The sequence below is a fragment of the Carcharhinus amblyrhynchos genome, chromosome 34 (genome assembly GCF_965287045.1).
Source record: "Carcharhinus amblyrhynchos chromosome 34, sCarAmb.v2.hapA, whole genome shotgun sequence".
In the NCBI taxonomy this organism is placed as follows: Eukaryota; Metazoa; Chordata; class Chondrichthyes; order Carcharhiniformes; family Carcharhinidae; genus Carcharhinus; species Carcharhinus amblyrhynchos.
Window position 1 is genome coordinate 4018638 of NC_137357.1, and position 12408 is coordinate 4031045.

At 50.0% G+C, this 12408-nt stretch overlaps 1 protein-coding gene across 2 annotated transcripts in view; it reads right to left on the reverse strand.

Moving 5' to 3' along the window:
- The window catches only part of LOC145361345 (2-oxoglutarate dehydrogenase complex component E1), a 104689-nt gene that overhangs the window by 87178 nt on the left and 5103 nt on the right, over nt 1-12408 (reverse strand). For both annotated transcript variants that reach the window (XM_080217017.1, XM_080217016.1), the window contains exon 2: nt 295-546. In XM_080217017.1, coding sequence (XP_080073143.1) covers nt 295-516 — 222 coding nt within the window. In that variant the 5' untranslated portion in view covers nt 517-546. The remainder of the gene's footprint in view (nt 1-294; nt 547-12408) is intronic.

Below are 12408 nucleotides of genomic sequence, written 5' to 3' on the forward strand. Positions count from 1 at the left end.
GAACAACGATGATACGATCGACGGAAGTTCCATCATCCAATTCCGAGCAAGGTAATCCATTGTCGGGAAACACATCAGACGAAAGCTCCACCGTTGCCATCTCTTCACTCCAATGCGCCCTTGAACCGATGTCTTTGAATAAAATTGTTGGGGGCATGGGGGCGTTGACCAAGATGTCCTGAAGCTGCTGCCCACCTCCTTACACTTACCTGGCCGTGGACAAAAGCTTTGCAAGGGCAGCAGAACACAAACCTCCTCCACAGGTAGAGAGAGAGAGGAGGGCTGGGGCCTTACCTTATGAACACTCTGTGGATTCTCAAGCCAAGCAAAGTACATTTCCTCAACATAGTTCGAACTAGTCCCACTCAGAAAGGGCTCAGCAGCTACAGGCGCGGTGTAGAGGCGGCCGTGCTGAAACGTCCTAGACACTGCTGGCCCGTTGTGTGATAATTGTTTAACAGTCTGTGAGGCTGTCAACGGCCTCAACTTAGCGGCACAAGTCCTTAAGCGATGCATTTTTCACCTCGGGAGCTCACCACAGTGTCGCTGGAACCCAAAACGGGAAAAAAAAGAAAACAAGAGGAGAATTAGCAATGCGGCAGGAATCTTAGAAAAATAATCAACCAGGCCGACCGTCTTTCAAAAACTCTCTTCGGAGAACAAACCTGGAGCCAACATCCGCGGCAGCTTTTCCAGAAAAGGGCGAGCCTCTTTGAACGGCTCTTGACGGCTGGAGGGAGGCAGCTCGCGGTGGACCACATGTCGGGAAGGAGTTGGGGGGGGGAACAAGTCACAAGGCTGGACGTGAAGACTCAAGATTGGAGGGAGCGGGGGCCAGGGGGGAGAGACTCACATTGGCAGCGTAGAGGAGAAAGCAAGCAAACAGCCAGGACTAATCGCTACTCTGTCAGCATGCGGGTGCTGTCTGAGGGTGGCTCGAATTGAGCTGCGATTTCACCCCCCCCACCCCTCCCCCTCTTGGCCAGTGCGTCCACATACAGAGAACCGGGGCACAGTAGATTGGGCGACTGCACGAGTCAGAGGGTGGGAAGGGGCAAGACGAGAGAAGCACCGACAACAGAACGTTCCCCAAACTGATGACGTGGTTCCGCTCGGTAACAATTGTGACGCCACAGATTCTACAATAATGACCCACTGACAGTCCGGATCGCTGGTCCAACGAGCCCTTTAACAAAAACAGCGCGAGTGGATGGCAAACCAGCCCCACCACCCTTACCTTGCAAAGCCAGGGCAGCAAGAGGGAGCGCCAACATCTCTCGGGGAGGCAGCCAGCCAATGCAGGAAGAAACTCTTAACCAAGCAAACTGCAAGGTGGGTCACAAATTAACCAATTTGGAGAGGTTCCACCGGGGCCTTGCCCTGTCGCCGTGTTTGGGAAGGGAACCTGGCTGTTTTGACACCATATAGGGCCGAGAACAAACATTGCAGTCATGCTGCGTTCCAGATTAGGGTTTCCGGATCCTGAGCAATTTAATAACTTGGCCTCTCGCACAACCAGTGAACGAAACATGGAGCAATATTTATTCTGGCAGACTCCAGCAAGTGGCAAGGGTGGCACGAAGGCATAGTGAATCACAGAATCCCCTACAGTGCAGAAGGGGGCCATTTGGCCTATCGAGCCTGCACCGACCACAATCCCACCCAGGCTCTTCCTGACACTAGGGTTAATTTAGCAAGGCCAATCCACAGCATCTGTGGTTAACACTGCTGCCTCACAGTGCCAGGGACCTGGGTTGGATTCCTGGCTTGGGCACCGTCTGTGTGGAGTCTGCACGTTCTCCCTGTGTCTGTGTGGGTTCCCTCCAGGTGCTCCAGTTTCTTCCCAAAATCTGAAAGGTGTGCAGGTTAGGTGGATTGGCCATGCTAAATTGCCCCTTAGTGTCAGGGGGATTAGCAGGGCAAATATTGCAAGTTACGGGGAAAAGGGCCTGGGTGGCATTGTCGTCAGAGCAGACTCGATGGGATGAATGGCCTCCTTCTGCACTGTAGGGATTCTATGATCTTTAATACTGCTTGTGGTCTCTCAAAGCACCACGGGCAGAGGGTCAGTAGTTTAATTTCCGCAGAGCGGTTTTAACTGGACTCTCAGCAGCCAATAAATGAGAATAGTGGAGAGCCAGTAATCCCCCTTGACTATAATATTGGATCAGATTCACTCCCATCGGACAGCAGAGATCACAGGCGAGGCTACGGAGATGTTTTAAACAAAAAGCATCATTAAGCTGAGTCAGGGACTGTACCCTCTCTCCACCAGCCCAACCCCAAAGCAATAATGCAAGGGCAGGAACTGTATTGAAAAAAAAAGGAACTCTTTCACGGGATGTGGGCATTGCTGGCTCGGCCCAGTATTTATTGCCCATCACTAACTGCCCCTGGAGAAGGTGATGGGTCAGCCGCCTTCTTGAGCCCACTGCTGTCCCTGTAGTGTAGGTACTCCCACAGTGCTGTTAGGGAGGGAGTTCCAGGATTGTTATTGGACATCAGTCAGTCCGTGTGGTGTAGGTACACCCACAGTGCTGTTAGGGAGGGAGTCCCAGGATTGTTATTGGACGTCAGTCCGTGTGGTGTAGGTACACTCACAGCGCTGTTAGGGAGGGATTTCCAGGATTTTGACCCAGCGACAGTGAAGGAACGGCCGATATATTTCCAAGTCAGGATGATGAGTGGCTCAAAGGTGAACCTGCAGGTGGTGGTGTTCCCCATACGCTTCCCCTGTCCTTCTAGACAGTAGAGGTCATGGGTTTGGAAGATGCTGTCTAAGGATGAGTTGCTGCAGCGCATCTTGTAGATGGTACACACTGCTGCTACTGAGTGTCGGTGGTGGAGGGAGTGAATGTTTGTGGATAGGGTGCCAATCAAGCGGGGCTGCTTTGTCCTGGATGGTGTCGAGTTCCTTGAATGTTGTTGGAGCTGCACCCATCCAGGCAAGTGGGGAGTAGTATTCCGCCACATTCCTGACGTGTGCCTAGATGGGGGAGAGGCTGTTGGGGGGGGGGGGGGTGGTGGTGGTGGTGGTGGTGGTGTGGTCAGTGGTCAGGAGCTGAGTTACTGTCTACAGGATTCCTAGTCTCTGACCTGCTCTGGTAGCCACATTAACCAAGAGCATTATTAGCTACCCCAACATATTCCAAAAATTATCCTTCCATGGGATGTTGGCATTGCTGGCCGGGCCCAGTATTTATTGCCCATTCCTGCATTAGGGTTAATTCTAATCCCTAATTGCCCCTTGAGAAGGTGGTTGGGTCCGGTTCACTTTCTGGTCAGTGGTGGCCCCCAGGATGTTGACACTGGGGCAATTCAGTGATGGTAATGCCATTGAATGTCAGGGGGTGACGGTTAGCTCCTCTCTCTTGTTGGAGATGGCCATTGTCTAGCAGTTGTGTGGTGTGAATCTTACTTGCGAGTCCATTATTCAATGGCACTGAACACAAATGTTGGAGATAACAGATCAGAAAGAGGTCCAACCTCAGAATTCAGAGCATCAAAAGCATTGGATTTTACTGCAACTGGCTGTAGTTTTTGTTGCTGCCACTTTATGAAGGCTCTGGTGTAATTATAATACTGACAGACACTGTGCCACGTGCTACATATGTTCCTTTATTGTTGCTGGGTCAAAATCCCAGAATTCTGACCCTAACAGCACCTACACCACACGGACTGACTGATGTCCAATAACAATCCTGGAACTCCCTCCCTAACAGCACTGTGGGTGTACCTACACCACACGGACTGACTGATGTCCAATAACAATCCTGGAACTCCACCCCTAACAGCACTGTGGGTGTACCTACACCACACGGACTGACTGATGTCCAATAACAATCCTGGAACTCCACCCCTAACAGCACTGTGGGTGTACCTACACCACAGACTGCAGTGGGTTCAGGATGGCAGCTCAACACCACCACCACCACCACCTTCTCAAGGGGCAATTAGGGATTAGAATTAACCCTAATGCAGGAATGGGCAATAAATACTGGGCCCGGCCAGCGATGCCGACATCCCATGGAAGGATAATTTTTGGAATATGTTGGGGTAGCTAATAATGCTCTTGGTTAATGTTTTCTCAAAATTTAAAGCTCTAATGAGCATGCACAAAGTGTGTGCATCCACAGAAGTGGCAACCAGTTTGCCATTTGAGGTAAAATTCAAACTCAGGTTCAATGGGATGGCACAGTGGGTAAGCACTGCTGCCTCACAGCGCCAAGGACCTGGGTTCAATTCCCGGCCTCGGGTCACTATCTGTGTGGAGTGTGCACGTTCTCCCCATGTGTGCGCTTCCTCTGGTTTCCTCCCACAGTCCAAAAGATGCTGCTGGTTAGGTGCTAAATTCTCCCTCAGTGTACCCGAACAGATACCAGAGTGTGGCGACTTGGGGATTTTCACAGTAACTTCATTGCAGCAAGCCTACTTGTGACAGTAATAAATAATCTTCAATTGAGGAGCACAAGAAGGCTTTGAATGCTTACTTGAATAGAAACAACGTACAGGGGTACAGGGAAAAGGCAAGGGAACGGCATTAAGTCATGATGCCCACCTGGAGAGACAGGGCAGACATGATGGGCCAAAAGATCTACTCCTGTGCCATAACGATTCTGATTTAATATGATTCAAATATCTTCTGTGAATCAGAAATCACCACCCTAGTGGGTGGAAAGCCTTCACACTCTAAGTGTGAACATATTTTGGAAAAGAAGTCAGGCTGTGATGGAATCATGTGAGGGAAATCACATCTCTGTCAGCCACTTTCTCTTTTAGAAAAAGCACCAACTCGTGCAGTTCTCTATGGTGGTAAAATGAGGAGCAAGGGATCATGATTAGGGAGCAAGGGATGATTAGGGATGATTAGGGAGCAAGGGATCTTGCTGCAGCTGTATAGGGCATTGGTGAGGCCGCAGCTGGAGTACTGTGTGCAGTTTTGGGCGCCGCACCTGCGCAAGGATATTTTGGCCCTGGAGGGAGTGCAGAGGAGGTTTACTAGGCTGATACCGGAGTTGAGGGGATTGAGCTATGAGGAGAGGCTGAATAAACTAGGCTTGTACTCGTTGGAGTTTAGAAGAATGAGGGGAGATCTCATTGAGACGTATAAGATGATGAATGGGATGGATAGGATAGAGGTGGAGAGACTCTTCCCGCTCAGAAAGGACAGTAGGACTAGGGGGCACAGCCTCAAGATAAAGGGGGGGCGGTTTAGAAAGGAGTTGAGGAGGAACTTCTTCACTCAAAGGGTGGTGAATCTCTGGAATTCTCTGCCCGTTGAAGTGGTGGAGGCTGCCTCGCTAAATATTTTTAAGAAGCGGGTTGATGGGTTCTTGATAAGAGAGGGGATTAAGGGTTATGGGGAGAGGGCGGGAAAGTGGAACTGAGCCACGACAGATCAGCCATGATCTTATTGAATGGCGGGGCAGGCTCGAAGGGCTAGATGGCCTACTCCTGCTCCTATTTCTTATGTTCTTATGATTAGAGAGCAAATGCAGTGCGCTGCTGGTGCCACAATATACATAGAAACCCTGCAATGCAGGAGGAGGCCATCTGGCCCATCGAGTCAGCACTGACAACAATCCCAGCCCAGGCCCAACCCCTGGGACCCCTCATATTTACCCCACTGATCCCAGGACACTAAGGAGCAATTTGGCATGGCGATTCCCTCATAACCTGCACATCTTTGGATACTAAGGGGCAATTTAGCATGGCCAATCCACCTAACCCGCACATCTTTGGACACTAAGGGTTAATTTAGTATAGCCAATCCACCTAACCTACACATCTTTGGACACTAAGGGTTAATTTAGTATGGCCAATCCACCTAACCTACACATCTTTGGACACTAAGGGGCAACTTATCATGGAAGTTCCCTCCTAAGCTGCACACCTTTGGATTGATGCAAACTATTTTTGAAAAATGCATGTGTTTTTAAAATCAGAAATATAACAGGTAGGTGCACGCGAGCAATTCTTCAGCGAAACTGCTTGCAAGTATGCAAGAATGCCCAGCGAGCATTCTGGATTTACCCTTCCCTGGTGCACAGCTCATGGGCATGTGGGGTGATGCTTTTAAGGAGGGATTATTCTCTGCAGTACATTACAGCAGTCTGCTCATATCACTGCAGTTCACAGGGTTATTGCAGCACTAAGAGAGGCCATTCAGCCCACACCACTCTGAGTCCCTCCCCACCCACCAACCCTGCACCTCCTTCTGTGTCAGCAAACAGTCCCAATCCCCCTTGCAATGTTTCCTTAAACCGGTCTCCATATTTTTGGGCAATGCATTCCAGGGACAGCATGGTGGCACAGTGGTTAGCACTGCAGCCTCTCAGCACCTGGTTCAATTCTGGCCTCAGGTGACTGTAGAGTTTGCACGTTCTCCCTGTGACTGTGTGGATTTTCTCCCGTTTCCCCCCACAGTCTGAAAGACGTGCTGGTTAGGTGGTAAATTCTCCCTCAGTGTAACCCGAGCAGGCGCTGGAGTGTGGTGACTAGGGGATTTTCACAGTAACTTCATTGCAGCGTTACGCAAGCCTACTTGTGACACTAATAAATAAAATTTGATGAATAAGCTTTAATTGAAGCATTCAAGAGGACATTGTTTCTATTCAAGTAAGCATACAACTTGCCAGTAATAAATAAACTTTAACCTTAGACTTTAACCAGTCGCAGTTTGGAAAAGGCTTTCCTCCTATTGCTTTTGCAAATGATAGTAAAATTGTGCCCTCCGATTGTCGATCCTACATTTACATACTATTTCTTTCTTAAAAGAGCGATAGGCTGATTTGCACAAACAGTACCATAACGTGCCCATTACTGGCTGGCTACAGTTAAAAGAAGAAACACGGTGGCTCAGTGGTCAGCACCGCTGCCTCACAGTTCAAGGGACCCGAGTTCGATTCCCGGCTTGGGTCACTATCTGTGTGGACTTTGCACCTTTTTCCTGTGTCTGCGTGGGTTTCCGCTGGGTGCTCCGGTTTCCTCCCACAGTTCAAAGACGTGTAGGTTAGGTGTATGCTATGATTTCTCCTTAGTGTCAGGGGAACTAGCTAGGGTAAATCCATGGGGTTATGGGGTCAGGGCCTGGATAGGATTGTGAGCGGCACAGACTCGATGGGCCAAGTGGCCTCCTTCTGCACTGTAGGGATTCTATGAAAAGCAATGAAAACACACCACGCAACCGCCAATGAACTGCTGCGTCCAAAGTTACCCTCTTAAATGACGTGAACGCTCCAGTGGGTCCTCTCGGACCCCGCAGTGTGTCTGTGGCCACGTAGCGCGCAAGGCGCCAATTCCAGAACGGTTCAACACAAGTCACCCACTCTCACAGGTCACTGACCCACGCGATCGAGAAACAGGGGTCAAATTTCTCGGTCGAGTCCAGATCAGAGCTCAGTTTGCACAAGCCAGCGAGGGCACTTGCTGACCCAGACCATGACTTCCCCATGGCCGGCCGGAGTTTCAACTGCACAACAGCCTCGACACCAGGAGGAATGAATCTGTCCCAGTGGGGGCGTCGATCACTGCTCTAGCCAGTAAAAACAGATGCTTAATAAAAGGCTATGATTAAATAAAAACCTGCGGTTTGCAAGCGTAAATGTTTTCTCTGTGCACTGTCAGCCTGTTGCTATGCACAGTACAGAAAGTGCAGCATTTTTGTTTTAGGAACTTGTGTACGGGATATGGGTGTGGCTGGCTGGCTGGACCCACCATTTATTGCCCATCCCAAAGCCGCCCCTTCAGAAGGTGACGGCAAGTCCGTGAGCCGCCAGAGGCCGGGAATCCGAGAAGGCGAGAGTTTGGGAGAGCAAGAGGCAATCTTATTGAGGAAAACAAGATCCTGAGAGAACTTGACAGGGCGGATGCTGACAGGATGTGGGAGAGAGATTAGAGCGAGGGGGGGGGCGGGGCACCGTTTAAAAATAATTAAGATGGGCATGAGCAGGAATTCTTTTCCTCAGAGTCATGAATCTTTGGAACTCTCCACAGAAAAGTTACAGCACAGGTGGTGGTTATTCAGCCCACCTTGCATACGCCAGCCCAGGGACGCACATTGTAATCCTGCTTTTCTGCGCCCGGCCCCTAGCCCTGTAGCTGACAGCACCGAAGGTCCAGGTACTTTAGGGTCTCTGTTTCGGATCTCTGGCTCCATCACCGACTCAGGCAGTGAATTCTGCACACTCACTAGCCTCTACGTTAAAAAAAAGTTCTTCCTCACAGCCCCTCCAGTCCACAGTGGCACAATGGTTAGTACTGCTGTCTCAGTTTGATTTCTGGCTTGAGCCACTGGGTTTCCTCCCACAATCCGAGAAAACGTGCTGGTTAGGTGCTAAATTCTCCCTCAGTGTCACCCGGTCAGGAGATTTTCGACCAGGGGATTTTCACAGTAACATCACAGAAAGAGGCCGTTTGGCCCATCAAGTCTGCACCGAACACAATCCCACCCAGGCCCTACCCTCATATCCCTACATATTCTACCAGTACTCCCTCTAACCTACACATCTCTGGACACTAAGAGGCAATTTTTTAGCATGGCCAATCAACCTAACCTGCACATCTTTGGAGCGTGGGAGGAAACTGGAGCACCCAGAGGAAAACCACACAGACACGGGGAGAATGTGCAGACTCCACACAGACAGTGACCCGAGCTGGGAACTGAACCCAGGTCCCTGGAGCTGTGAAGCAGCAGTGCGAACCACTGTGCTGCCCTAAATTGCAGTGTTAAGCCTACTCATGACACTAATAAACTTTAACTTTAAAAAAAAGAGATCACACCAGAGCCCAACACAACTTTAGCTCCACAAATGCGTGCACCTTGCAACATAATCTATTTTTGGCCATAATGTAATCTACTGCTGTGTTTTAATAATAGTCGGTGGGGGCGAGACTGCCACACAAAGAGTAGGCTCACGGGAAAGCTTGAAAAACAGCTTGGTCCAAACTGCACTCCTTCACGGGGGTGGGGGGGCTACAATTCTACGAACCGGCTCATTCCAATTGCCACTGCAAGTCCTCCGGGTTTAAGAGTGCGACGGAAGGCATCCTCTGCGTGCATTTGAACAGCAACTCTGCAGTTGCCACTTTCAAAAAGATAAGCTCCACAATCCGCGGCCAGGTTCTGGAACCATCTCCGATGCCCGGCTTAGAAGCCAATGACAGGATGGGCCGCGACGCGCTGTCAGAAGGCCGAGCTGGCAGATCTGATTGTCCGCCTGTGAGCTGCTGATTTGTACTGCCTGGTATTCATCACTGGTCATCAGGTTACCCTTGTCCCAGGCAGGAGTCTCTGCCAGCAATCCAAGATAAGGTCAAGTACTTAGCAGCAATTGCTGGCTAGGTCTAACTCCCTCTCCAAACCCCCCACCCTTCCTCCAGAGTCTACTAGCAAGTAATAATGCCATCCCCCCCCCCACCGCCTCACCTGATTGGATTCGAGAGATCTGCATTGCCCTGTCTGGGCCGAGTTAGGAAATATATTCCACCCCCAGCTCCAAAGGCACACTCAAATACGCCAAGTAACACTGGCCTCCCTAGTGGCTCACTGTGAAAGGCGAAGGGCAGTGCTGTTGTGTATTGAGGAAAAACAGGATGCCCTATTGTTTTAGTCAGGGGAGGAAAGGTATTCAGGGCCTAAAGCTCAGGAGGGACTGGGTGGTGCTGCAGGCGAGAGAAAATGCTTCATTTGTCTGAATTCAGGGGATACCATCGCAATCTCCTTGAACAGACGTAATGCTTGCAGACGAGGGTTCAACTCCCGGCTTGGGTCACTGTCTGTCGAGTTTGCACAATCTGCCCATGTCTGTGTGGGTTTCCCTCTGGGTGCTCCGGTTTCCTCCCACAGTCTGAAAGGTGTGTAGGTTAGGTGGATTGGCCATGCTAAGTTGCCCCTTCGTGCCCAAAGATGTACAGGTTAAGTGGATTGGCCATGCTAAATTGCCCCTTAGAGTCAGGGGCACTAGTTAGGGTACATTCATGGAGTTATGGGGCTAGGGCCTGGGTGGGGTTGTTGTCGGTGCAGACTCGATGGGCCAAATGGCCTCCTTCTGCAATGTAGAAATTCTAGGATTCCAAGAACAAATCAAACTTGTCAGAAGATTAGATGTGTTTCTATGGTCTTGTTTGATGTCACATTTTCATTTGTATTGGGTTGTGGGCGTCACTGGCTGGGCCCAGCATTTATTGCCTGTCCTTAATTGCCACTTGGGAAGGTGGTGGGTGCGTCATCTTATTTAATTATTAATTTCACAAATAGGCTTACGTTAACACCATAATGAAGTTACTGTGAAAATTCAGCCTCCTTGAACCACTGCAGTCTGTGGTGTAGGTACACCCAACCTGCTGTTAGGGAGGGAATTCCATGATTTTGACCCAGCGACAGTGAAGGAACAGCCGATATATTTCCAAGTCAGGATGGCAAATGACTTGGAGGGGAACCTGCAGGCAATGGTGTTCCCCATGTGTCTGCTGCCCTTGTCCTTCTAGATGTTAGAGGTTGTGGGTTTGGAAGGTGCTGTCTAAGGATGAGTTGCTGCAGTGCATCTTGTAGATGGTACACACTGCTGCTACTGAGTGTCGGTGGTGGAGGGAGTGAATGTTTGTGGATGGGGGGCCAATCAAGCAGGGCTGTTTTGTCCTGGAAGGTGTCGAGCTTCTTCAGTGTTGTTGGGAGCTGCACCCATCCAGGCAAGTGGGAAGTATTCCATCACACTCCTGACTTGTGCCTTGTCGATGGGGGACAGGCTTGGGGGAGGGGGGGGCAGTGTCAGGAGGTGAGTTACTCTCCGCAGGATTCCCAGACTCTGACCTGCTCTGGTAGCCACAGTATTTATACAGCTGGGTCTAACGCAGTTTCTGGTCAATGGTAAATCCCAGGATGTCGATAGTGGGGAATTCAGCAATAGTAGAATATCAATGGGAAATGGTTAGACTCAATGCCCTAAATTTACTTTATAAACAATGGATTCAGCCTTCCGGAGATCCAATCAATTTAATGAGGACTATGGGGAGAGGTTGAGTAAACTGGGATTGTTTTCATTGGAAAGACGGAGGCTGAGGGGAGACCTGATAGAGGCCTACAAAATTATGAGAGGCAGAGACAGGGTGAATAGTCACAGACGTTTTCCCCAGAGTGGCAGGGTCAATTACAAGGGGGCACAGTTTGAAGGTGAGAGGGGGAAAGTTTAAGGAAGATGTGCGGGGGATGTTTTTCACGGAGAGAGTGGTGGGTGCCTGGAACTTGCTACCAGAGGAAGCAGGCACATTAGCAACATTTAAGAGGCATCTGGATGGGTACATGAACAGGGAGAGAAGAGAGGGATATGGACCAAGTAAGGGTGGAAGGGTTTCTTTTAATAGTTCAGTTAGGGCATCACGATCGGCACACAGGGTCTGAAGAGCCTCTTCCTGTGCTGTACTTTTCTTTGTTCTTAACACATTGAACTGCTAAACCCTAACCTTGTGTCTGAGGGCTGAAATAAACAAAGTCTAGGGAGGAACACCAGAGTCCAAAGCCTGGGAGCTCATGGGCAATGCTTGCATCAACCCTCAGAGCCCAGGGTCTCAGAGTAAACGAATACCATTCTTATGCAGCCTTTCAGCAGCCCCAGGGTATCACCGCAGAGACAGCTCATCATGATATCAAATTACCATCAAGCGTACCATAGGGCAAGGCTCAAAAATGAGCAACCTCTGTCTGGGTGTGCAATCAGCAACACATTAGTCGGGACGGGATTTATTGTTAAGGGGCAATGTACTGCGTTCTCTCTCTCTCACGCACACTTGTACAGAGTTGACAACTCCTTATCGATCAGGACAGAGAGCAGGTATTACGAAACCACGAGTTAGTTTCCAAAGTTTAATCAGCGGTGTTGTTGACCAAGAACAAACTGAAACTTGGACCAGTTACAGTAGAATACCGGGCTGCGGTTAAAGTTTCGCCAACTTGCTCAGGAGCTTGGGAACTTGTCTCTCCCCCACTCCGCAGATACTTGCCTCAACCTCTGTGATCACAAGAAGCACAGGCCAGCTTGCGGCTCATGTTCCATTACTGTGAACTGGTGCCTCAAGGGTTTCAGCCCTTGGCTGGAGTCCACAGGTTATGCAAAAAGACAGCACACACACATCCTCATCACCAGGCATGAGTCTTTCCCATATCCTGAGTGTCACAAGAGACTCACCCACCTTGGCTTTTATCTGTTCCTTATTCCATGGCGTGAGGAATCATAGAATCCTATAGCACAAAGAGAGGCACCTACAACAATCCCACCCAGGCCCTAACCTCATAACCCCATGCATTTACCCTAGCTAGTCCCCCTGACACTTCAGGAGAATTTAGCATGGCCAACCCACCTAGCCCACACATCATTGCACACTAAGGGGCAATATAGCACGGCCAATCCACCT